Source organism: Podarcis erhardii (genome assembly GCF_964252035.2).
Source record: "Podarcis erhardii genome assembly, chromosome: 6".
In the NCBI taxonomy this organism is placed as follows: domain Eukaryota; kingdom Metazoa; phylum Chordata; class Lepidosauria; order Squamata; family Lacertidae; genus Podarcis; species Podarcis erhardii.
Genome location: NC_138510.1, coordinates 31,411,141 through 31,438,322, shown reverse-complemented (window position 1 = coordinate 31,438,322; position 27,182 = coordinate 31,411,141). Strand labels below are relative to the sequence as shown.

At 40.4% G+C, this 27,182-nt stretch overlaps 1 protein-coding gene and 1 long non-coding RNA gene across 5 annotated transcripts; both read left to right on the top strand.

The window, feature by feature from the left end:
- Positions 1-22,374, top strand: RBL1 (RB transcriptional corepressor like 1). Of its 4 annotated transcripts, none has more exons than XM_081864732.1 (22): positions 1-172; positions 2,011-2,144; positions 2,730-2,930; positions 3,402-3,466; positions 3,550-3,678; positions 3,779-3,939; positions 4,257-4,306; positions 6,307-6,442; positions 7,612-7,778; positions 9,360-9,472; positions 10,393-10,496; positions 11,513-11,650; positions 13,017-13,181; positions 13,370-13,505; positions 14,935-15,186; positions 15,494-15,708; positions 16,430-16,606; positions 18,611-18,682; positions 18,839-18,917; positions 20,339-20,511; positions 21,442-21,606; positions 21,930-22,374. In XM_081864732.1, the coding sequence occupies exons 1-22, from the start codon at positions 23-25 to the stop codon at positions 22,098-22,100; spliced, it is 3,153 nt and encodes a 1,050-aa protein (XP_081720858.1). In that variant the 5' UTR covers positions 1-22; the 3' UTR covers positions 22,101-22,374. The 4 variants fall into 4 exon arrangements, 3 of the variants coding, with proteins under 3 accessions (XP_081720858.1, XP_081720857.1, XP_081720859.1); XM_081864731.1 differs by having other exon boundaries at positions 6,307-6,493; XR_014157255.1 differs by lacking the exons at positions 21,442-21,606; positions 21,930-22,374 and adding an exon at positions 19,922-20,032 and having other exon boundaries at positions 6,307-6,493; positions 20,339-20,471.
- Positions 22,375-22,873: 499 nt separating this feature from the next.
- Positions 22,874-24,936, top strand: LOC309343398. The gene is made up of 2 exons (XR_014157261.1): positions 22,874-23,042; positions 23,080-24,936. It is a non-coding gene; the product is annotated as an uncharacterized lncRNA (long non-coding RNA).
- The last annotated feature ends 2,246 nt before the right edge of the window (positions 24,937-27,182 follow it).

Sequence of the window (27,182 nt, the reverse complement as noted above, 5' to 3'; positions counted from 1 at the left end):
CGCGGGACGGGGTGGAAGCAGCATGCCGGGGGAAGACGACGACCCGGCCGACAGCCAGTGCCCTATCCGGGCCGCCATAGGCCACCTCTGCCAGGAGCTCAACTTGGACGCCAGCAGCGCCGCCGAGGCCCTTCGGGATTTCACGGCCCTGCGAGGCACCTACAGCCTGGAGGTGGGAACCAGCCTGTGGTGCGGAGGGAGGGAGGGTGAATAGACGTCTCCCCGCCACCTGCCCTCCAGTGGCCTCAGCGCGCCGGGCTGCGTGAGGGTTTTAATTCGCCTCAAGGGACGAGGCGGCAGAGTCCCACCTGGGCTGTGGGCCACTATGAAGGGCTTTTCGGGAGCTTTCAGTAGCTTCAGGCCGGGCTCCGGACTTCGTGGGTCCCCTGGCAGGCTGCCCTCCCACCGACCCCCGCTGTTGCTTCCTCTCTCCCGCCCCACCGGCGCCGACCCCTCTCTTGCATCTGCCGGCTTCACTCCTCCATTCACTCCTGACCGAGCTGTTTGCTTCCTCTGGGTAACGGAGGAGCAGCCGCCAGCCTCCTCCTCCTCCACGCGAACTTGCCTGACAGCAGGCGACGGCCTTTTAAACGGGGGCCTCCCACAAGAGCCAGGAATTAAGTCGAGGTCTTCAGTAAACAAGTACCAGTGAGGAACCAAAGTTTCAAAACTTTTCTTTCTCCACTGCTTCCATCCATTTGTGTTGTCCCCGTCACCAAAATGGATTCATTACTATGCAGCTCAGCTTTCACTTAAAAGTGCATTATTAAGGATTCTTAAGCTGTATTTAAATAATCATAGCCTTCTGAGGAGCTTTGTAGGTTCTGATGAGTTGTGCCCTGGACACCTTTGCCTCCCATACCTTGTGGGCAAGGACTCGGGATGTTTCCTTTTAAGATGGACTACGGACATGGAGAACGCCACCTGCTCTTGGGCCCCGAGTTGCTACCAGGCAACCAGTTTGTTTAGCATTCGTGCTGATTGCTTTGCACAAAGTTTGCAGAGAGAGGGTGGGCTGTTGACTGTTTACTGAGCATTCATGCTTATTTATTTGCTGAGAGATTTCTCGAAAATTTCCCGTCCCCCAAATTGATTCCAGTACTTAACCACTCAGTCAAAATGTGCGTTAGGCACAGGATTGAAAGCTTTGGAGTTCAGTGTTGAGCTCAAATATTTAATATTGTACATGTAAGAGATTAAAGACTGAGTCAGGTTTCTAGGATTTTGGTAGTTTTTTGCAAGTTGAAAGCAAAGTGTTGTCTCCTTGCTTTTGACAATGGCAGAATATAGCTAACCTGGGTGGCCTGAAAATTTTGTTAGATAAAAAGTTGTGCCATATTTCTTCTCTTTCAGTGGCACATTTCCATGTTTTCATTTCTAATGCTAAAAATTGAAGCAGGAGCTGAAAATAACTTCTCAGCACACGTTCTATGACAGATAATGCTGTTGCTTAGTAACTTTGCAGATATTTGACTTGCATCCAAGACAGTGACTTTAAAACTTGGTGTCTTTTTCAAGGAACATTTCATCTGCTCTGTGTTTAGCAGAGAATTCTGCATGTGTTCAGAATCTAGTTAGAAAACTTTTATAATTGTCCAGTCATGTGGGATGTTGGTGAATTTGAGTGGACCTCAGAACACAACATACCTCAAGAAAAGATTGGTGGCAGTGGACAAGCTGTCTTTCATAAAAGCTTTTCATAGAACTTTCTCTGTGAGCAATCCCAGAGTACCCTGGAACACAGTTTGAAAATGATTGAATATGGGCTTGTCAGAGTTTGCTTGAGAGTTAATGCAAATTCAGAATAGCTATCCAACTCATAGTGCTTGTTTTTATTAGAATTTGACATTATTTATTCTATTATATCTTCTAATAAGTACATCAAGCAGAGTTGGTACCAAGTTATTCTTTAAGAGAAGGTTAGTAGTTAGTTTAGTTTAAAAGAATCAAAAACCAGAGTATAAACTGAGGATTGTTCTCTTAAAGGCCATTGTTTGTTTATCTTTGCAGGGGGAAACAGTACATTGGTTGGCCTGTGCGCTCTATGTTGCTTGCCGTAAGAGTATTATCCCCACTGTAGGAAGTGGCCTTAGGGAAGGAAACTGTGTCTCACTCACCAGGATACTACGCTCAGCAAAACTAAGGTATTACTTTTTTGAAAATAAATGGGTGAGTGCCCATACTGCTTTTAGCTCTTTTCAGTCTGAAGACATTAAGTAATTTGGTGTGCTTATGATTTTATGCTCCATAAGTTCATCATTTACTATTTTTTTAAAAATGGATCTGTGCATATAGCGGTAACCTTAGACATGAAATACTTAAACTGGAAATTTATTTTCAAATTGCACAGTTGCCTACTTTGAGGTTTCAGAAGATTTTTGCAGATTGAGTGTAGTTAGGCAAACTCCTTTAGTGTTAGAAACTACCGGTAAATAGCATAGCATATGTCAAAGGATAATTCTAACACTAGTTCAAACATATATGCATACTTGTTGATTGCAGTGCTAATGTAGTTTCTTCATATACTTTCACGACATCTCAGACCTGGACTTTGCAGTTAAGTTAGTTCATGCATTCAACTGTGAGCCATGTAAACATTTTGTAATCAAGTGATTTTCTTGCTTGTGTAAATGGGTCTTCTTCAACAACACAAGAACTGTAAAGTACATACCTTGTATACTGATATGAACTATAGTAAAGACTACAATCCAATGTCATTCTTTTTTAAGTTTAATTCAGTTTTTTAGTAAAATGAAAAAGTGGATGGACATGTCAAATATGCCTCAGGAGTTTCGGGAGCGAGTGGAGAGACTGGAGAGAAACTTTGAAGTGTCGGCAGTGATTTTCAAGAAGTTTAAGCCAATATTCCTGGTCATATTTAAAAATCCTGATGAGGAACAACCAAAGCTACAAAGAAGCAGGAAACACAGGTACTACTGAAATGCTGGGGTATTTTGGATTATATATTGTGTAAAATAATAATAATGAAGCTAATTGTAATCCAGCTGTTGCCAGTTTGGTACCCTCTAGATGTTTTGGACTATAACTTCCATCATCTGCAGCCAGTACCAGGTTGGTGAAGGCTGATGTAATGTTATACAATTCCTGTGGTGCCCAACTTGAGATAGGCACAAGAAGCATTCTGCAAAATAGTGTAGTTTGGACTACAAAAGAAATAGGTAGTCAGTGGGATGATGATAGTGGTGAAAGGGTTCTTGAACATGACAAATGGAAGTATGGCTAATGGAGGAATCCATTGTACTACTCAAGTTTAAAATTGCGACTGCAGTTTATGGTAGTTGCTAATTAGATTCAAGTTAATGCTCTAGCTGCATATCTTCAAAGAACAGTTTTTGGAAGAACAGTTTTCTAGAACTTAACCTTGACTTTTATTTCTGTAGACGGGTGCCCTGCAATGTTAAAGACCTATTCAACTTTTGTTGGACGTTATTTGTTTACACAAAAGGTAAGTCATGATTTAACTTGATTCCATATATTCAATTGAAGGGTTATATGATCTTAATTGTGTTTATGTGGTTTGTTCCAAAGGGAATTTTAATATGATTGGAGGTGATTTAGTGAACTCATACCATTTGCTTCTGTGCTGTTTGGATCTGGTTTTTGCAAATGCACTTCTGTGTCCACATAAGAGAGATCTATTGAATTCGTCTTTTAAAGGTATGATGATTGCCCCAAATGCTTTTTTTTTTTTTTGGTACAAGTCTTGAAATTAGTTTCTAATTCATCACAAACACTTACTTTTTTCCTTTTGGTTAAGGTTTGCCAGAAGACTTCCATACAGCTGATGTCAGGGCTTCTGAAGGGCCTCCATGCATTATTGCCACACTATGTGAATTACATGATGGTCTTTTGGTAGAAGCCAAGACCATAAAGGAACACTACTTTAAACCATATATCTCGAAGCTCTGTGATAGAGAGGTATACGCTCAAAAGTCATTGTTAATTATTGAGTAGGTTATAAAGGACTGATGATTGGCAAAAGTGTTCTATTGGTAATTTTTTGTTTATTTTTAATCAAAACTTCAAGCCTGCTTTAAACACATGTTTATCTTTGTCTGATATAAATAGGGGAGAACATTTCTGGGTGGTCTTTCTTTGGTTCCGACTAAATAATGCTTAAGTGTCAGAGCCACTTGAACTGATGTTACACAGCTGTGCTGTCAGAGACTGGCTTGCTTGTTCTTGTTTTATTTATTATTTGAACTGCTTTTCTGATTTTTTGTTTTTTCATTTAGATTTTAAAAGGAGATTGTCTTTTGGATTGTAGTAACTTTGCAGACAACAAGTAAGTTCCGCATTCAAAAATTACCTGAATGCTTTTATTTCAGTATGTGAATCTGGTGATAGAACATTTTGGAAATGGCTCTTCTGCCATCTGATGGTATTACTAATGATGAATTGCAAGCTATGGCAGTAAATGCACACAGGATTTTAAAATACTGCGCATTTCTATTCTGGAGTATTTCTACACAATATCCTGAAGGACCTTATCTTGTTTTCCTGCACAATCCAGGCATGCGGATTTAGGAAGCTGCTTCATGTTGCAGTCTCCAGCTCTAGTAAATTAACTTGGTTTTGGGGCAAATTCTTTGGTTTACTTTGAACAAGCAGAACACTATTGCACTTCTCAGTCCCTTCTCCTTCACTTTCCCTACTTGCAGCTGGGAGAAACAAATCATGAGACTTGGACTAGTGTTACATGAGAACCAGCTTTTATGGTATGTTTCTCTCCAAACAAACCATTAGTGGAAGCCAGGAACAAACGCTAAGCCAAATATGGTTTGTTTCTCCTAGCTTCAGGCAGGCTGGAGCAAAGTGGGAGAAACTGAGTAAACCAAGGGTTTGCCCCAGAATACAGCTAATTTTCCAGAGTCATGGTAAGCCACGGTTTGTTGCTTACTATGACATGCAAGCATAAGAAGCCGCCATTTGTATTTTCAGCTTAGTGTTGTCTACACTGACTAGCAGCAGCTCTCCAGGGTTTCAGATAGGAATCTGTTCCAGTCCTACCTGGAGATGCCAGGGATTAAACTTAGGACCTTCTGCCTGCAGAGCAGGTGCTAGATCAATGAGCTGTGGCCCCTCCCTTGACTGTTGAGTCAGGAGGTGAACTTCATTAGTGGATTTCTTGTTTAAAGCAAAAACTTGTTTTATAGGCTCTGCTATTTAAAATTCTATAGGGAAGTGATAAACAATTTGCAATGTCCAAGCACATTTGTTTGTGTCCTGTTGGTGCTACCAGATTTGAATCAAGTAGAAAGAACTTGATCGCATAGTGTGGCAGTGCCTAAACAGGCACCTTCACTATACAGTTGTACCTCGGCTCCCAAACGCCTTGGGAATCTAATGTTCCGGCTCCCAAACAATTGAAAACGAAGTGAGTGTTCCAGTTTTTGAATGTTCTTCTGAATGTTCTTTCGGAAGCCAAACATGCAGGAGCTTGCAGCCAATCAGAAGCCACGCTTTGGGTTTCAAATGTTTCAGAAGTCGAACGGACTTCCGGAACGGATTCTGTTCGACTTCCGAGGTACGACTGTACTCTTTTCAGCACCTGCTAAAAACATTCTTGTTTAGAGAAGCGGGTGGTGCTGTGGGTTAAACCACAGAGCCTAGGGCTTGCTGAACAGAAGGTCGGCGGTTCGCATCCCCATGACGGGGTGAGCTCCCGTTGCTCAGTCCCTGCTCCTGCCAAGCTAGCAGTTCGAAAGCACCTCAGAATGCAAGTAGATAATAGGTACCGCTCCGGTGGGAAGGTAAACGGTGTTTCCGTGCGCTGCTCTGGTTTGCCAGAAACAGCTCAGTCATGCTGGCCACATGACCCGGAAACTGTACACCGGCTCTCTTGGCCAATAAAGCGAGATGAGTGCCACAACCCCAGAGTCGTCCACGACTGGACCTAATGGTCAGGGGTCCCTTTACCTTTACCCAGATGCCTAGAATGTTTAGTACTTTAATTTTTGTATGCTTTAAAGTACTGCTGTATTTTTTTTCTTGATTTACTGTTTTTTGGTAAACCGCTTTGAGTTTTGGTAGTTGTTTTTTTTTAAAATCAAGTGGTATATAAATTTTATGAAAATAATGGTGTAAAACATTTTAAAAGGCTTTTTCAGACCCCCTAATTGCTAGTGCTTCCTTTTTCCATTCTATCCCAACAGTTGGCTTTTTAAAAAAAATCAACTTGTAGAAACTAGAAAACCATAGGTGTGTATAGCAATGGGTAAAACAAAATCTTACCAGTTTGATTTCTTTTAACATTAATTCATAATAGTGTATATTGTCTTCTAGCAAAGCGTTGAATAAAGAATATGAAGAATATGTTCTGACAGAAGGAGACTTTGATGAGAGAGTTTTCTTGGGAGAAGATGCAGAAGAAGAAATTGGAACTCCTCGGAAGTTTTCTACTGATGTGCCCTCTGGCAAGGTGATGACAAGAGCTCATGTAGAGTGTTACCTTCAACAGCATTTTGAAAAGGTAATGTTAGTTGTCTTACAGAAGTGTGCTTGCTTTCGTAGTCTCCAGGAAGAAAAGTGGATGAGGTATTTTAAGTCAACATGTCTTGAACTCTGTACATAAAAAGCAATAGTAAGTTATTTACGTACATTTTTTATGCCTTTTCAGGGGACACTGCCCTCACAATACAGTTTACAAGATTATAATTAAACACATAAAATAATTACAATTTCAAAATTTTAACCATAGATTACAAAAATTGGAACCACCTGAAAAAAATAACTCCCCAGCACCTCAATCTAAAGCAAACTGGAAGAAAAATATATTCATAGTTGTTGCTATTTCTTTAATGAGCAGTGATGAGGACATTCATATGTCCCGAGAGAGAGAGAGAGCATTCCAAACATGTGGTGCCACCACTGAGGGAGCACTTTTCTTAGTATCCATGTGCCTAACAGCACTCATCTACAGGCCAAAAAGCAGGACCTCTGTAACTTATCTTAATGCTTAGGCAGGCTCATATGTATGAAAGAATTATACAGTGTACCTGATCCAAACTCTGTTCTTAAAAACACATTTTAAAAGGTGATTTGTCCACATTGAGAAATAAATACCCACACTTTTCAGAAGGACAGGGGAATTAATTGGTTTTCCTGACTACGCTGCTTGCAGAAAGTAAACAGGTGTTACAAAATAGGGAGAAATGGTTTCATCTTTACAAACTTTTAAAAAATTAAGACGCGATTAATGCAATATCTAAATAACTTTTTGGCAGATTGGGGGAGAACACCAATACAGTGGCCTTGTTCATACAGTACAGTAAGCCAAAGAAGAGTGTACCACTGGTGGGGGACTGAATCTGACCCGTGGACCTGATCCTCTATTGCACTACTCTAAGCAAGCCATTTTGATAGGAGAGTGGGGCCAGCCCACCTGTCAGTGGATACAACCCATAGTCTAAAAAAGAAGTAGCGGTGTAACATACAGTTCAATTCTGAACGGTCAGTAGTTTCTGGGGTCGTTATTTTGGGTATGTTTTTGTTGTGTCGTGTTCTGCAGCTGTGATCTAAAGATTGGTGTTATTTGTGAAGTTACCATGGGCCAAAAAAATTGAAAGATGTTTCTCTTTGACTTGGTAGAAAAGATCCTTCACACCCTCAACTCCATTGACTGGCAGGAGATACCTTAGAGAGAAGGAACAAGTAATTACTCCTGTTGCTTCCGCAACACAGAGTGTAAGCCGGTTACAAAGCATTGTAGCAGGGCTAAAAAATGCACCTAGTGAACAGCTTATAGCTATTTTTGAGTAAGTGGATACTCCTTTTCTTTCTCTCAGATCTGTAGGTCTTCCCCCATTCTGGTTTTTGTCAAATGATCTAATCATAATCTGGGGGCTGGATCCAAAGAAACATATTGTCTTTCCTGGATTACAACTCCAGTATTACATGGAAAATACATAATGACTTGTAGTTAGTAATTCATTAAGTTGCTTCTTTCTGTTTCGTTCCCTGAAGTTGTGTGAACTGATTTGAAATACAATAAGGTACCGCTCTGGCAGGAAGGTAAACAGCGTTTCCGTGTGCTGCTCTGGTTTGCCAGAAGTGGCTTAGTCATGCTGGCCACATAACCCGGAAGCTTTCTGCGGACAAATGCTGGCTCCCTCAGCCTATAGAGCAAGATAAGCGCTGCAACCCAGAGTCGTCCGCGACTGGACCTAATGGTCAGGGGTACCTTTAGCTTTACTATAAATAATGCAGTTAAAAATTAAAACTGATCATACTCTCACCTTATCCAACAATCTTCCAGCTAGTCATGGCAGCAGTAGATGTTTGTTCTATAGGAACTGGACTTTATGGCTTCCCAGCCTTGGGTATTCAGGGGTGGGGGTTAGTTAGGCTCAGTTCTCTTACAGCAAGAAGTTAGATGGAAATGGAATTCCAGAACTACAGAGCTCTGTTTTGGGAAGTGGTTTACTAAATTTAGGGCATTCTTTTTCCACTTATTTTGTGCTAAGATTATTATAAGGCAATGATCATTTGGGGAAGTTAGTTATACAGTACTTCAAAATGTTCAGTCACTCCTTGTTTAGAATAAACAATTGTTAAGTTGTTGTGGGGAATGGCTGAAGTAAGGCAATGTTGCACATCCAAATGGGGAATGGAATAAATAATTTAAAGCTAAATAAACAACATCAAATCTATAAGTCTAATCCTTGACTTTCTGTAGACTAAGCCTTTCATAACAGTTTGGTTCACACATAACGCTAAAATATGATCTGTTTGAACGCATGAGCCCAGGAGATTAACCATAGTTTGTTTTCTGACAGCAAACCACAGTGTAAAGTCATAGCTTGTAGTTGGCTTACAAGCCATTGCTTGTTTTAAGTATGGTTTGATATGTGTGAACCCAATAGCTTTGTTTAACCATGGTTTATTTGGGCATCCCACCCCTGACATTCATCAGGTTACAAGAGCAGCTGGAAAACTAATCTGGGGAACAAACCTATCTTTGAAGAAACAAGTCATGCCTTTTTCGCATGTCTGTTAGACTAGTGTTTCCCAACCTTGGGCCTCCAGCTGTTTTTGAACTACAATTCCCATCATCCCTGACCACTGGTCTTGCTAGCTAGGGATGATGGGAGTTGTAGTCGAAAAACAGCTGGAGGCCCAAGGTTGGGAAACACTGTGTTAGACAACTCATGCTTTGTTGAGCAAACCATTGTTAAAATGTAACATTATGTGCAAATGCAGCCAATGTATTCTAGTTTAAAATGCAGTAAAGTGAAGGCTTTAATTACCAAAGAATGTGGTAAGCGGAAGCCTTTCTATCAAAAGATAATTACATAACATTTCATATATTACGCTAATTTATTGGTTTTATACTATAGGTCTTGTATACAAAATCCTGTGGAAACGATCATGAACAGAGTGAAAGAGATAGGGGAAGTTTTCTGTCAGAACTATACACGGTCAACTGATGATCAGCCAGGATCTCACATAGGTAGGAATGGAAGTAACAATAACATATTCAGGGAAGTTTTTAATGTGTGACATTTTAATGTATTTTTAATCTTTGTTGGAAGCCGCCCAGAATGGCTGGAGAAACCCAGCCAGATGGGCGGGGTACAAATAATAAATTATTATATTATTAATATTATATTAAATTTAATATGTTTCAAAGCCAAAGATAACAAAAACACAACTTTCAGTTCTTTGTGTAAATGGCATGTTGGGAATACTTCATGTAGCTATTTTAATATACTGTACTAATTTCCGTCTTTAGAGGAAGAGTGCTGTTCCTTAGGTAGCTATAAAGACTACCCATACAAAACAGTTATCAGCCGTCTTATGGGAACCCAAAGTTTGCAGAAATATAGAAAACTCTTCAAATGCCCCCTCTCCCCACATTCCAGAGAGGCCTGAAATGACCAAGGAATGTTGGCTGGTTGCCTGGCTGTCAGGTGAGGGAATGGAAAGCTAGGAGGACAGGGAATAGAATAGAATGGCTGCGATTCTGAACAGGGAGCACTCCACACTGCAACATTTTGTTTCAGGTCGTACTTGTAGCTACCATGAATTGTCTGTTGCAGGCTTCCTCAAACTTGGTCCTCCAGATGTTTTAAGACTAGAATTCCTATCATCCCTGACCATTGTTCCTGCTAGCTAGGGATCATGGGAATTGTAGGCCAAAAACATCCGGGGGGCCGAGTTTGAGGAAACCTGGTCTGTTGCATTAACCGTTCCATCCCATGCATGCTCACCAAAAAGTAAGCCCCCTACTGCATTACTCTTACAGGATTGCAGCCTGAGCCATTTGATGTTTTCTTCATCAATATGAAGTCACAAACTTTTGGGTCTTACTATAGAAGTATAGTACAATTAAACTGTAAAAAATGTAAACACTTTCTGTTTAAATTGCAGATTTTGCTGTTAACCGGTTAAAATTGGCTGAAATCCTTTATTATAAAATCTTGGAAACCATAATGGTACAAGAAATGCGGAGGCTACATGGCAAAGACATGTCTGTAAGTAAATCAACTCGGGGGTGGGGTGCAGTATGGAAAGCCTATTTTGGTGAGCAAAATCCAAGGATTAGAATGTTCGGGCTTTTTCTCTCATTCTGAAGATTGCATGAGGGGTTCAGTGATAGTTTGCATTCAGAAGTTCCTAGGTACAGTTTCCAGAATTTCAAGGTAAAAGTTGTTAGGCCAGAACTCTGCTTGGAACTTTGGAGAGCTCTCTAGTTAGAGTAGGCAATAATTAGCTAGGTGGACCAATGCAAGAGCAAGAGTATTGGACTAGTTGGGCTTTTCACCTGATCCAGCAGGGCTATTATGATCTTAATGAACTGGTTCTGTATAAGGTAACTTGAATGGGCTCAACCTTCCCTTGTACTACTTCCCTTCTAATTAGTTCACTTATGTGCTGTTCAGATGATAGTACCTTCCAAACTGAGGCAGCCATCTCTCTTCCTCAATCCTTCCCCAGAGACAAAACTGGTCTCACCTATGTTAGCTTTTTAGGGTGAAGATACTCTGTTAATCTATTTATTAGAAGCTTCATTTTGTATAAGTATTAGTTTATTATTACTGCAGCAGGATTTTATAAGACTGAATAATTCAGTGCTGTGTTTGGAACTTCAAAAACCCATGTCTCTATCACCTACAGAATCTGCTCTTAAAAATATAACCACTGGTAATTCTGAAGAAATGTCTTGTTACCACCAGTAAAACTTGAAATGAATGTTTGCCTGTTATACTTCACCTAGCTTCTTACTATATGAAACATCTTTTTTTGAAGTAGAATAATTGACAGAACTTCTAAAAAGAGAGAAATCAGAAGCAGAACAGGACTATTAGGCATAGAGCTGTGCTAATGTCCGCTGTGAACTCTCTAGTGTTTGAGCACCTTCCATACAACTAAGTTTAAAACTCCTGACAAAACAGCTTATCTCAAGTTTGATTGGCAGGGTTTAAAAAGCATGCTGAATCACAATTTCTTATATGACTGAGAGGTTAAATATTCTGCTTTTTCTTTCTAGGCCCTTTTAGAGCAAGATATTTTCCACCGTTCCTTGCTGGCATGTTGTTTGGAGATAGTGCTGTTTGCATATAGTTCACCCCGAACTTTCCCCTGGATCATTGAAATTCTTAACCTCAGGCCATTCTATTTTTATAAGGTAAAGCACAAACAAGGCACTGACTTCATGTATTGTATATTAAGTTGTCAAAGGGCTGTTTCACAGACTATGCATGCTTGATAGGAACAGTAGTAGTCAGTCACAGTGCCTTGGCAGTGCAAGATTGTTGCATGCATAATTAACAGATTTAGATGTACAATTGAAGCCTCTTGATGCACACATAAAAATGTAATGTGTTAGTGGCCCAGGCATTTAGTATTGGTCAAAGTTATGTCTAACTTCTGTCTTATGAAACAAATACAGAACTTGTATGTTAGTGATGAAATTGTTTAGCTTCCATACTACGTTGCAAGGTGGAGATGCCATCTAACAAAGGGATGAAGGAAGGAGTTAGGAAGACTAGTAAAAGAAGGCCTAACTGAATTAAAGTTGGTTTGCAATTTGGCAAATCCTTCCTTCTGACTTCTTACAGAAATGACAGCTAGATAATAATGCCAGTCAGTTACTATCTTTTGATAGGTAAAAATTTTGTATGCTGATGAGTATTTGTGTTCTATGTAAAGTAATTTTCTTGGCTACTGTGTAATGTACTATGTGGGGCTACCTTTGAAGGTGGCTTGGAAAGTACAACTAATCCAGAATGGGACTGCTAGATTGGTGACTGGGAGTAGCTGCTGAGACCATATAACACCAGTCCGAAAAGATCTACATTGGCTCCCAGCATGTTTCCGAGCACAATTCAGAGTATTGGTTCTGACCTTTAAAGCCCTAACTAGCCTCGTCCTTGTATACATGAAGGAATATCTGTACTCACATCATTCAGACAAGACACTGAGGTCCAGTTCTGAGGGCCTTCTGGTGTTTCCTTCACTGTAGAGAAGTGAAGTTACAGGGAACCGGGCAGAGGGCCTTCTTGGTGGTGACTCCCACCCTGTAGAATGCCTTTCTGTCAGATGTCAAAGAAATAAACAATTTCACGACTTTCTGAAGACATCTGAAGGCATCCTTGTATCAGGAAGTTTTTAATGTCTGAGGTCTCACTGTTAGTAATAATAATGATGATATCCAAAATGTTTGGGGTTGTATTATAATTATTTATTAAATTTGTATACCACCCTATACCCGTAGATCTCAGGGCAGTTCATATATGAAATTCCAAAATTAAAAACTGCTGGACTAAAAGAGTCTGAAAGCAATTTAGTTTTTATGGTGTGGCTGAGAGAACTTTGGAGATGAGGTTGGCCCAAAATGCCGAAAGAACACAGAAGAACCTCCAAAATGCCAGATGAAAAGAGCTGTAGGGAAAATGCTTTGTATATACAATTCTTAATGTGAGGCAGTGAAAATGGTTAGTGAAGTAGATTTTTACTGTGTGTCTGTGACCAAAATACTCTTTTCATTCAAGGTGATTGAAATATTGATTCGATCCGAAGAAGGACTCTCTAGAGATATGGTAAAACATCTCAACAGCATTGAGGAACAGATTCTTGAAAGTCTAGCCTGGACAAAAGATTCGGCTCTGTGGGATGCCCTCCAAGCATCGGAAAACAAGGTCCCTACCTGTGAAGAAGTATGTTGATAGGCAAATAATTAAAGTTGAACACATAGGAGTAATTTAAGTCATATCCCTCACCCCTTAAATCAAGGAGGGAAATTTGTGGTGAACTACTCAGTTCCTCATTAAAGAAATATTTGTATAATAGACAGCAAAACAGTATTATTCCTACCTCTTCAAAATTGTCACATTTTCCTTCCCAGGTAATATTTCCATGTAATTTTGAAACAGGGAATGGAGGAAGAGGACTAGGACACCTTCCCATGATGCCAGTATCTCCTATAGTGCATCCTCGAGTAAAAGAGGTTCGGACAAATCTTGGGGAAAGTCTTAGACGGGGTAAGCTCATCATCTCTCTCCCCCTTTCCTCAACATCTTACTACTGTTTTCTGTGTGTAAAATAGCTTGTATTTAAAAGCGTCTCCTTGTCCAGGTAGTCAATTAGAATTGGTCATCTGGGTTTTAGTTAAAAGCTAGAAGAAAAGCATTTCAATGTTTTTCTTTCTGAAAACCTTTCCTTCCTTCAAAATTTTGAAAGTTATTTAACTGCCTATATACGTATACAGTGGTACCTCTAGATATGAACGGGATCCGTTCTGGAGCCCCATTCGCATCTAGAGGTAAACGTAACTAGCGACGGCGTGTCTGCACATGTGCGTCGCTTTTCGGCGCGTCTGCACATGCGCGTTACGTCATTTTGAGCGTCTGCGCATGCGCAAGCAGCAAAACCCAGAAGTAACGCGTTCTGTTACTTCCGGGTTGCCGAGGAGCGCAAATCGAATGCGCTCAACTCGAAGCATATTTAACCCGAGGTATGACTCTATCTGGGTAGTACTGTCAGTCATAAAAGCCTCTAAAGGTTGCATTCATTGTTGGTAAACCTCTGAAAAGCACATGCCTATGGTAGTCTGCACCAAAGTGACCAGGCACATAGAGAGGCAGGCATACATACCCCCACCCAACTAATCTGCACCCATCAGCAGAGGAATAAGTGGGATTTCCTCCACAGTGCTGCAAATAGGGAGGAAGATGGACCCAGCTCTCTGTGTTTTTTGCTAAGGTGCCTCTCCTGCTTTTTGTGCCCCATGATTGCTAGCAGGTCAGAATGCTCCAGAAACTGGAAGGATCTCCAGCCTGCTTGCAATAGTGACATACAAGTGGGAGAAGAGGGGCTGCTCAAAGCTGATTGGTCATTTTAAGCAGACCTAACCAAGCTTGCAGACCATAGGCTTACAAACACTGGCCTAGATAGGAAAGTGGAAAGTGTTGCCCTTCTTAAGGAGGAAAACAAGTTTTACGTAAGTGACTCATTGAGAAGGGTTGCTCCTGCTTGAGGACAAGAACACACATTACTTCATGTTGGTAATATTACTTATGCAAAGATGTTTACTTCTAAACAAGTTGTTTCTCAAAGAAAAGATCCGTCAAGGAGTGTTAAGAATTAGCAGCCTAAATCAATGTTAGTCTGTCACTCACACACTGTAAACCGTAGGTTGCTGAGCTTCATTATTTTCCTTATTGATGTATGGCTTGTGACAAATGAAAAATTCCATTCAATGGTAAATGTGACCTTGTTGTTTAGACTCTGGGAAAGAATTTTTGTGCAAATAGGAACTTAAATCGATAGAGATTATTTAGAAATTGTGAAAATGTAGTATTGGTGCATGACTATTCTGTGTTTCAAAATTTAATTACTGAAATGATAAAGTTGACCTCTCTGTGATCAGTTGCATTTTGTTGTGACAGATTGTCCCCTCTTTCATTTTAGATATGCAACCATTGTCTCCCATTTCTGTTCATGATCGCTATAGTTCTCCTGTGGCAGGAAGTGCTAAGAGGAGACTTTTTGGAGATGAAAGCCCAAAAGAAAAACCTGCAGAAAAAAATCTGACTGAAGGGACTAGGTTGAAAATTGCCCCAGTGTCAAGCTTTGTTGATGAAAATGTGCCTGTTTCAACTGAGCAGACGGTTCTTGCAATGACAACAGCTACAGTAACAGGACAAAAAATTACATTGCATGGTAAGTTGAATATATATTGCAATTTATAATTTAGATTATAATGCTGGTAATCTTGGATTAGAGTAATAAATGTGAAACTGTTGGCTATAAACACTTTTGGTTCACTGAATGCCTTTTAACTATTGTGGGAAATTCACTTCGGTGTGTTTATTTATAAAGGCACTATATGGTATAGCTATATTGATGAGTAAATAACATGCACATCAATACACTTATATAAAAAGTTTTAAAATAATTTTTCTGTTTGCAATTAACTTTTGCAAGTGTGTTGTAAATACATAAATTGTAACTTGTGGATATACCCTAGGTATTGCAAATAATACTGGAGGGATCACTTTGATACCGATTTCAGTCAACTTGTCTGAAGAATCTAAAGCGGACAGCCTTGGACAAGCCCCACTCACTGCTCAAGCTTTAATCAGTGTGTCTCCAAGTCATCATATGACTCAAGCACAAGAGGCATATCAACCAGCTGGAAGCAGGCCAAAGAAAACTGGATCTCTTGCACTATTTTTCAGAAAGGTAAAAAGTGTTTCTAGAAGATATTTTTTGCTAAAGTTTCTAACGCCCCCCCTCCCCCTGCCACAAAATAATGCTTCGTAGTAATAGCCCTAACAAAATATCCTACATTAAAGCCAGCAGGATTTACGTTGCAACATTGTACAAAAGAGATTTACTCCAAGTCACAACATGCTGGCTTGGATCTAAAGTTCCACTTGTGTGAATGGAAGCACTGACCCCTGGGGGGGGGGGAGAACCAACAGAAGCTGGAGAGCATCTGTTTTGGAATAAATCACCCCTAGGGGATAAGGATGAAATGTTTTTAATCATCTAAATGGAGATGGGATATAACTAAGCAATGAGCCTACAGTAGAGCATGAAAATCAATTAAAATGGGTGTAAGGGAAAATGCATATGCCAGACACATTGGGAAAGAGACACCTTGTATTTATATGCTATTGTTAGAAGCCTTTGGGCCAAGATGGGGAGTGGCTTTAAAGGGGAGCATTTATGGTGGGCCACTGCATTTTGAACGAGGCAGGAGAAATGTGCATACCACTGTTTCAAACATCTCCTAAAACATAAAGTCTGTATTAAAGAGCAAAATTGCCTGAAATGAAAATAGTGTAGACTTCCATTTCCTCACATTCCTATTCCTTGTTTGTCCCTCCGCTCAAATTCCTAACATTCCAAAAAAAAAATCTGTTAAATTCACTTAGTGTTACATGGTAATTCATTTTAGGTGTATCATCTGGCAAGTGTGCGGTTGCGTGATCTGTGCATAAAACTGGATGTTTCCAATGATTTGCGCAGGAAGATATGGACATGTTTCGAATTCACATTGGTTCATTGTACAGATCTAATGAAAGATAGGCACTTGGATCAGCTCCTAATTTGTGCTTTGTTCATCATGGCAAAGGTAAGGCATTCTGTTCAGAATGCAGTACTGTTTTTATGTTATATTCTGGCATGACTTTCATATCACCATTCCAGCTGCCTGTTTAGTGATATATAAGTTGTTCAAATACAAACCTGACGATTCTGTGTTTTTTCCATCCCAAATACTTAATATTAGTAATTTCCCTTTGTGTCAATCAAATAAGAACATATTGCGGCCTGCTCTCTATCACAGCATGGATTAGCTGTCGCATGCAAAACCTGGATGCTTTGATACTGAGCCTTCAAAACTGTGTTATGTAGCAGTTTGATAAGCTGTCCTTGTGTTCCCCAGAGCTGCTATATGTGCTATATATAAGTACCCCAGAGGTGCTTTTCAGAATCTTTCCTGTACCACAAGTCCTCTATAGAATCTCTTGAAGCAAATGCCAACTAATATTTAAGTAGTTCTCAGTGGGTGGAACAACACATAGTCATTTCACGTTTATCTTATTTGAGCTCTTCAAATTGCCAAGTGAATTAGGAAGGTATGAATTTAGCCAATTCTACCTTGTGAGTTAGAAACAGAAATGCACTAAGTAGCTGTAGGAAACAGCCCTTTCTCCATTTACCCCATACTTGTAGTTATGGAGCTGGAGAGTGGGAAGTATTTGCTGGGCATCCCCTTTCCAAAGCAGTTGCTGAGCAAAGGTAAGAGCAAGGAATTTATTTAAATACTAGTGCTCAGTTAGGTGTGAGCTCCAACAATATTTGCTGTCACAGTCTTTATAAATGATGCGAGTGGGAGTATGCAACAAAAGACATTAATTCAAACTATGTGCCATTTTACAATGATAATAAAAAGTGACTCCAGGGAAGAAAGGGGGCGAGCCAGGGGCTGCCCTGACCTTAAGTGGCCCCTACGAAGGCCCGCCCCTGCCGCCAGCCGATTGGCTGGCGCCACAGGGTATGCTAATTGGGGGAATCCCTGTCCCTCGCGAGGCTGACGCCAGCCTCGCGAGAGCGAGTGTGGGCGGGGTCGTGATCCCACAACCCCCCCTCCTCCTGAAGATCGGAAGGGGCATTATTAAATTTATACCGCCCTCATCTATAGATCTCAGGGCAGCTCACAACATAAGCATTTATGAACACTTCGGTTCCTACTGTCAGCCACAAACTTAGCCATATGGCATGCAACTAAGAGAAACCTCAAGTGCACAGCATCCCACCAGTTTTGTGTTTCTCCATAAAGATTGTTGCTGGCGGACTCCTTGTTTAGGCTACATACAGTCATCATGTATTCATATGCACTAGCACTGGTTTATTTTCAACTCAAAGGTCTAGCTCCTTATGCTCTGTTGGGAATTTCCTCCTAAAGCAGCAGTCAGCAAACTTTTTTAGCAAGGGGCCGGTCCACTGTCCCTCAGACCTTTCGGGGGGGGGGGACTGTATTTTGGAAGAAGAAAAAAAAGAACGAATTCCTATGCCCCACAAATAACCCAGAGATGCATTTTAAATAAAAGCACACATTCTACTCATGTAAAAACACACTGATTCCTGGACCATCTGCGGGCCGGATTTAGAAGCCGATTGGGCCAGATCCAGCCCCCAGGCCTTAGTTTGCCTACTCATGTCCTAAAGATTTATTGAGTTGTCAAGCATCACAAAGAGCTGCAGGAGAAGTCATTGGAAGCTCACTTACGCATGTAGAAGCGCTCTCCCAACCCTTCAAATCCATGCATGTCTACAGGAATGTTTTTATTGTGTAATGGGTTTGGCAATGTTCTGTAGAGCCAGTGTGGTGTAGTGGGTAAGAGTGGTAGATTCGTAATCTGGGGAACCGGGTTCGCGTCTGCGCTCCTCCACATGCAGCTGCTGGGTGACCCTGGGCTAGTCACACTTCTTGAAGTCTCTCAGCCCCACTCACCTCACAGAGTGTTTGTTGTGGGGGATGAAGGGAAAGGAGAATGTTAGCCGCTTTGAGACTCCTTCGGGTAGTGATAAAAGCGGGATATCAAAACCAAACTCTTCTTCTTCTTCTGTTCAGGTATCCAAAGATGAAAGAACATTTCAGGACATAATGAAATGCTATAGAAACCAGCCACAAGCAAATAGCCATGTAAGTATCTTCTCAAGCTACAAACATTTTGTTAAGGCATTTAGTAAAGATAATACATTTGTTACCTAAATATTACCTGCACTTTTGAGAAATTGTAAACCTTTTCTTTCATATTTACCAGCAATTCCAAAACCTGCATTTTTCCATGTGCTATAGGTCTACAGAAGTGTTTTACTGAAAAGTGCGTCCACAGAGGCAACGTCAGATATAAAAGTGGAAGAGATGTCAGAAGAAGGTAAGTAAATAGATCTACTATTTTTAAAATTTAATTGAATGGTTTAAGGGGAAGGAAATTCCTGAATACATACATTCAAAACAGGGGGGGGGGTAATTCATCTTAAGTTTTACTCAGAGTAGACCTATTGAAATTAATGGCATTTGAGTATTCAGTTGACTAAAACTGAGTTGAATACCACCCTGATGCCCATGTTCTATAAATCTGGTGAAAAGATATGACTCTAAAGTTGGTGGTAGAATCAGATACTTGGACTTTTAGTCCAAGTCCTTTCATGATAGATTCTTTAGACCAAACCACCCCTAGCAGGAGATAGAAAAATGACAACTATGTGTGTGGCTGGGGAAGCTGCCCAGAGTGGCTGGGGATACCCAGCCAGATAGGCGGGGTATAAATAAAAATTATTATTATTATTATTATTTATTCTGTAACCAAGGAGAGAGTAGGAATAACCAGCATGACACGCATAAGTAAACATCCATAGGATGGTCCTGTAAGCTTGGAATTTAAGGATCTCTTTAGGCACATGCAGGTGTATCCATGCATGCAATCTCTGGATATTTGTTTCCCCCCAAAAATTGCAGTTTGATTAAAACCTCTGTACTACTACCAACATCAAGGGGGTGTACAACAATCTTAGAATACATTTTAAAACATGAAAATATAGGAAGAAAATGATACAAAAGTAGTTGGGAAGAGTTAAAATTATACTATACTGCATTAACACAGGTCTGGGAGCAGAGATGTGTTTTTACAAGCTTCCTAAATGTCATGAATGTGAATGACCCCAGTGCAGAGGCAGGCCTTCATGAGAGCAGGTGCACCAGCACTTTGATTGTGTTTGGAAATGGTCTAGAAAGCAATAAGGTTCTTTCAGTGCTGTTGAAATACGTTCTCATTAACCTGTCCCAGTCAGCAAATAGCCTTCAGAAGCATCATATAAAATGCATTACAGCAGTCAATCCTAGATGCTACTCAACATGGGTTGGGCTATTTCTGTCCAGGAGGCCAGAGCTGGCATACCACCCTAAACTGATGAAAGGCACTCCTTGTCACAGAGTCTCCTCAGTCTCCAGTTACAAGATGAAAGAAGGCAAGATGAGCACCTGTGTTGGGTAATTTGGCAAGAATTCATTACATGGTGAACTGATTTTATTACTGGTTTGACATTACATACATTGGCTCAATCCACATTTACTACAACCACTTAAGACTGGGGATGTTGTACCTAAGTTACTTACTTCCAAGTAAACAAGCAAAGGCTTGTGCTGTTGGACCAATTATAGCAGCACTACAGATTGGGTGGATGGTGAAGAGAGAAGTTATCTATCTGCCTGTATCTCTACCATTTCAAATTTCCCCCCATCATTTTAATAATAATAATGGCCTATGTTATTTTTCTTACACCTTCATTTCGTTAGACTTACCCAGGAAGATGAGCTGTTCACCTATGAGAACAAAACCAGAAATTCCCAAAGGCTTGGAAAAGGAGGAGAGAGGGGATCTTCCAACATTTTATGACACCGTCTATTTAGGAAGAGTGCAGGTCTTCGCACTGAAATTAGAACCCACATCAGATAAACATCACCCAGAGGTAATCACCCAGATAAGAGTAATTGGGGAAAAACTATGTGGACTCCTGTTAAATCTGTTTGTATTAATCAATTATAAAACTTACTTTGTGTAACCAATAAGAAGTAGTACCGTGGTGTACTTTGGGTCATTAGCCTTCTACATAAGCATAATTTGAATGGTTGCAAATTTATATTCAAAATATCTTGAGAAATCGTTAGGTTCTCCGAAACATCCTTCAATACAGTCATACCTCATGTTGCGTCAGCTTCAGGTTACGCCTTTTCAAGTTGTGTCCCACAGCAACCTGAAAGTACCAGAACGGATTACTTCCAGGTTTTGCTGCATGTGCAGAAGCACTAAAGTGCGCACACACACGCAGGCGTGGCGCTTTTGGATGCGAACACTTTGACGCGCCTCCAGGATGGATTACATCCGCAACTCGAGGTTCCACTGTATGTAAAAGACCTAACAGCCCTAAATTTCAGTATTACTGTGATGACAAATAACCTAAGTTTTAAGTAATGCATACATAACAAATGTGGTATGTTAAATAGAATTGTTATTAGATGTGGTGTATTCTAAAGAGAGATTCAAAGAGGTGCATGTTATATTGTTCCCCTCTTAACTGCTGTACAACAGGTTCCTCCAAGTATTGGGTAGCAGAGAATTCTCTTCAAAGCCTAAGATCGAATTAATGGTATCTATTTGATGTTGAATTGGTATTTTTGGTGAATAAATTATGGAAGCAGCCTCGGGAATCTCTTCAGTGGCTGAAAAAGATCCTTCAAAATTAAGAGTGTAACATACATGGTTTAGAAAATTGTATAGATGGTCAAATAAACTTCGTCACAGTTGTCATTTTTGAGCTTGTGTTCTTCCGTTAAATCCTACATTTGTAAAATTAGAGAATGGCCTGTCTGTATTTAACTCTGCAATTTTTCTTTCCAAGGTTGAAGCACCTTCCCTTTCCCCATTTCCTAGCATTAAACATCAACCTGTATCTCCTCGGCGGATATCCCAACAACATTCTGTTTATGTTTCACCTCATAAGAATGGTGCTTGCTTGACACCTAAAACTGCCCTCTTATATAAATTTAATGGGAGCCCTTCTAAGGTAAGATTAATGCTGTTTAAGTGTTTAAAACCTTCTCCATACCTTTTTGAAATGCCCTAATACTATATGTGATTGTAATAATTTAATCAAAGATTGAATATTATACCGCACTTCTGAACATTTTTGAAAGCTAAGGGTAATATCTAGTTGAGTTGGTGCATAAGTGGAACTGACTTGATATTCTACAGTACAGATTAGAGGAAGGGGAAGTTTGTGCAATGTTGGATTTCCCTCTAATATACTCTAATAAAGACACATATTAAGCTCTTTTTGTTTTTATCTTTAATTATTACCAGCTTTGATTGTAATTCTTTAATTTTCAGAGTTTGAAGGAAATCAACAATATGATAAAACAAGGAGGACAGAGGCCTAAGAAGAGAGCAATCTCAATTGACAGTGACACAGAATCACCAGCAAAGAGACTGTGCCAGGAAAATGATGATGTTTTACTGAAACGCCTTCAGGATGTTGTCAGTGAAAGAGCAAATCATTAGGTCTGCAAGAATACTATGTGGGCCAAAGCTTGTTAAGATCTGTCTCATGTAGCTCAAAACACTGTCCTCTTTCAACTTTCAATTTTTGCTTATATTACCTGGATGGTGGAGTAGTCAAAACATTGAAGTAGTTTTATGGTACTTCCTTTTTAAAAGTGGAACTTTAGAGTTAGATCCTTTGTTCTACAGCTTATAAGTGCAGCTATTTGCTTTTTAAGTTTTATTCTGAAAGTAGGCGCCAGTTCCTACTATGAGAAGGACCAAAGTTTTCAGATTGCAGCTACCACATGTTAGAGATGTAATAACCAGTCAGTTGTTCCTTAGTGTGATTATTCTCTTGGTTTGAAGTTCACTTGGAGAAATAGCTTGGTTTTTATTTGTTGAAAGAACATTACCTTCTGCACATTATTTTAATGTGACATAAGTTGGACAATTCTTACTTCTAGTCATTCATATACAGTGGTGCCTCGCAAGACGAAATTAATCCGTTCCGCGAGTCTCTTCGTCTTGCGTTTTTTTCGTCTTGCGAAGCACCCCTATTAGCGGCTTAGCGGATTAACGGCTATTAAAGGCTTAGCGGCTAAGCGGCTATTAGCGGCTTAGAAAAAGGGGGGGAAGCGAAAAAAATCGCAAGACTCGCAAGACGTTTTTGTCTTGCGAAGCAAGCCCATAGGGAAATTCGTCTTGCGAAGCGCCTCGAAAAACGGAAAACCCTTTCGTCTAGCGGGTTTTTCGTCTTGTGAGGCATTGGTCTTGCGGAGCACCACTGTACTAAAACCCGGTATTTTTCACTTCCTAGTTGAGAGTGAAGAGGTGTCACTTTTTTATCTGATGCTTGGATAGTGCTTTGATTTGAATCATGAGCATAACTTTCAAGGGCTGTACTCTTAGCTGCAGGTAGGATGGCTGTCTTCAGGATAAAATGAAATAGGGTTTGGGATTGTTTTTGTTGCTGGTGCAACAGCAGAGGTGAAAGTAGCCTACAATTTTCTATTGTAGGCTGTACTGGGGAAATACTATCTTCTGTTATCTTAGTATCTCATTTTATTTTCGTTTCTTAAAAAGGCTTTTAGACAGAAGCACTCTTTGTAACTTCCGGAGCTTACATTGCTTTCACTGTAGTGACTGATGCTTACATACTGTAAGCCAGCTATGAAAAGCATACTCTGCAGTTGATTTCTTAGTTCCTCAGGTAACATGCCTGCTTACACTTTGATGAGCCTGGCTATGCATTGCAGCTGCTTACAAACAACCATATCTGAGTGTCTGACATCCGAAAGATCTCTCTCCCACAACTGTCCCCAAAAACAGGAAAGGCTGCAGTGGCTTGAAGCACCAAATGAACATATGCCTTTCTCTGATCTCAGGTAGAAGAAATTACCCCCACCAAGTCATAGGAGTAGGAAATGTACCATATTTGTGTGAAGTCATAATGATTGCAAATTGAGTATTAGCAACTTTCCCCCCAAATAAACATGGTAATATAATACTTTTTTTAAAACCCTCAACCAGCAACAAGAAAAGAAATGCATCCTTTCTTTGGACAATACATTTTTCCAATTCCTGTGATTTGCTGGGGCTCCTTTTGCTTAAGAAAGTGGGGGGAAATGAGGATTTAGCAATTGCTTCAAGCGACTTCTTGTTTGCCCATTGTACTGCTTGGGGGCATTCAAACATGCACACTGGTTGCTTCTCCTGTGAGAAGCTATAATTTGTAACCAATGTTACTACATTCCAATTAATAAATACTGCTCCCCAAAAGTATAATTTCGCTTGTGTAGTATCTACACAAAAGTTAGCCTTAATTGGGTGCTTTTGTACATAAGATACATGTAACTATTGTAGGATTTAGTCTTCATTTTCTATTACTGGCATTGGGTACCAAATTAATTTTGAACTCTTTATGCTTAAGGGTCTCTAAAGAAGAGATTTGATGAGGAGTACCCAATGAAGGTATGGGATAGGCTTGGTTCTCTGGTTGGTAGGACAAATCTTCAGCCCTGCTGGGCTCACGCCAATAGGGCAGAAAGTGTGTCCTGCCTCCCACATGAAATATATTCTATCCCATTGGTCCTAAATGGAGAGAAAACAAGTAGACCAGTCCCAGGAGTGGCATATGTCTCCCTTTATCTGAGGGCATGTCAAGGGATTGGAAAGGCTTGGAATCCCACAGAAACATGCTGAGGATCATCCCCCCCCCAGCTGCTGTTGGGACATGGGGGACAGCAACTAAGATTTCCATGGCTGCACTGAATGCACTGAAGTCTTCCAGTCTAATAGGTGGTAAGGTGAAATAGAAGAGCCATGGTTTCCAAGGCAATGAAGCTGATAAACAATTAGTGCTTCAATACAGAAAATGTCAGTGTATTTGTGTTTTAATAATTGGATAGGGAATGAAAATCCCCAAGTGCCACAGGATCTAAAATGTTGAGCTTTTTATAAAGTTAGTACCTCTGTGGCAATGACGGCTTTGAAGGTGTGTTACTTGTTACATTTTTACCGTGTAGCATAAAAATGCACTGATCTTAGTAGACTCAGCTATGTGTACTGTTATTTTTTGCATTCCCCCCACATCAGTTGATCTTAATTTCTCAAGGGCTCTTTCTCAAAGTATCTGCCCTCCAAACCTATCTATATTTTCTTATCTCAAAGGCTGATGCTGAATTTCTTATTAATAACGATTTAATAGGTTGTATTATATGTTGTACTAATTGCAACTTAGTCTACAAGAGATTATTGATTCTGCAATATTTCACTTGATAGAATTATATATTTCCATAATACTTTGGAAAAAATCCTTGTAAATATGAACCTTAATTAAAACACTTGTTTCTGATAGCTTTCATTTTGATTGGTTTCTCTTGCTCCAGTATGGAGATTGTATGCAGGGCCCGAGATTTCCTAAGTAAAAAAACCAAAGGTGATCATCAGTTTCCTGTTTGGTGGTCCATTTCCCCACACTTTCCACACCGATACTCCTCTGATTGTACCCTCAGATGAATTGGTCATAGTTAGTCTTCACAGAGCCAAGGGTGAAGCAAATTTCTGTTGAAGAGATTCATTCAAGGGGCACAGGAGTTCATGATAAGTGCTTGCAGAATTTCTATCTATTGAGGGTGTGGAGTGACCCAGCAGAGTGGAGAGAGAGGGGGTGCTGTTGAAGAGGGTGGTGCTCATGACATTCAAAATTCCACTTGCTTCCACAGGACCAAAATGTATGTTGACACCTAACTAAGACAAAGGAGTGGTGGAGATGCTCATTGTATCTGCAAATGACTCAATGCAAATTGAGCAGAGTAGCAAATGCCTTAGAAGACAGAAGCAATATTCAGGATTATATTGAAAGAACGGAGAACTAAATCAAAACAAACAAAATGAATTTCAAAACAGATAAAAGTTCTGCATTTAGGTCTGAAGAATCAGATGAAATATAGGATGAGTACTTCGTGGCTCAACAGCTGTATTGTATGTGAAAAATATATAGGATCTTAGTAGACCACATGCTGAACATGAGTCAGCAATGCAGTATTTTTCAAGGTTGTGAAATGCATGGGAACCTTCTTGGGAACGAGCTGGTGTGTGTGTCTGTCTGTCTGTCTGTCCATGCATCACTCTTTTTTGTTTACTTCACAAGATTTTGAAATATTGTTGTGCAATATGAAATCTTTTGCACAAGATATAAAGCAACCTAGCCATTTGGCAATGAGCTTCCTGGATCACCATCTGAATGTAACATTACTGAAAACAACATTGCACAGAGAACTGCTGCAGCAGGACCTCTCCTCTCCTCCCCCCTGCATAAAATCAGCCCTGCTGGATCACACTAAAGGCTCATCTGGTCCAGCATCCTCATAATGGCCACCAAATGGCTATGGCATGCCCAGAGCCAGGACCTGGTAGTAATAGCACTCTGCCCACTTGTGATTCCCAGCAACTGGTATGGAGACATGGTGCCTCCAACAGTGGAGATAAGAACGTAGCCATCATGGATAGTAGCCAATGATAGTCTTACCTGCTATGATTCGGTTTAATCTTTTAATGCCATCCAAGTTGGTAGCCATCCCTCTCTCTTGTGAGAGTGAATTTAATAATCTAACTCTGTACTGTTTCCCTCCCAGCCTATGTCACCCATCCTGAATTCCTAAACCCCTTTGGTTTCTGCCCACAGCTAGATGAGGGGCTGCACCCCTCCTTGTCTGGTACAGCTTCACTCTCTTGATGGCTTCCTTGATGGGTCAATGTCTGGCCAGCATCAGCTATTGTTCTTCCAATGGCCCCCATCCAGCTAGCTGCTGAGCAGGCCAGGCTCCTAAACCAAATTCAGCAGGGTTTTTTGTGTTTGGCACAGTTTAATCAAACCTTGATTGTTTCTAATTTTTACTAGTTCCAGGATTTATGGGTGACTTGCACAGACACTGGCCCCCAAAATATATTGCAGTACATTTGATTCTGAATTATTTACATTACAATCTACTTGCAGTGTCTCTTGTCAGAAGTTGAAGAAGGAAACTTAGTTGAGTCCCTCACTAAAGAATTTTCCAAGTTCTGGCCTATACAGGAGGAAAAGGACTTTAAAATCGTGTCGGCTTTCAGGCTTGGAAAATTTGCAAAGAAAGACAAGCCCAGAGACTGTTTGATAACTTTGAGATTGAAGGAGGAAAGGGACAGGATATTGGGTCTACACTACGAAAAGTCACTGGACATTTTGGACAGAAGAGCTGAAATTTACAAAGATATCCCGAAACAACTGCTGGACCTTAGATCCGCCTATCTTGAACTGGTTAGACTGTTAAGAAGCAACTCAATCATCTTTAGGTGGGAATTCCCTCAGGGATTATCATTCACCTTCAGAGGGAAGAAGGTTAAAATCAAAACACTTGAAGACAGAGATAAATTTCTGATTGCCTACGGAGAGGACCTTCAGAAAGGAATTGAAACACCTTTAGGGCCTGGACCATCAGCTGTACCTCTACCCTTGGAACCTGAAGATCCAGAGAAAAAGATACCACCCCCAGAGAAATAACAGAATTGTTCAGGATGTCTCTGCAACTGCTGAGCTAGAATATTAATGGGTGCAACTCC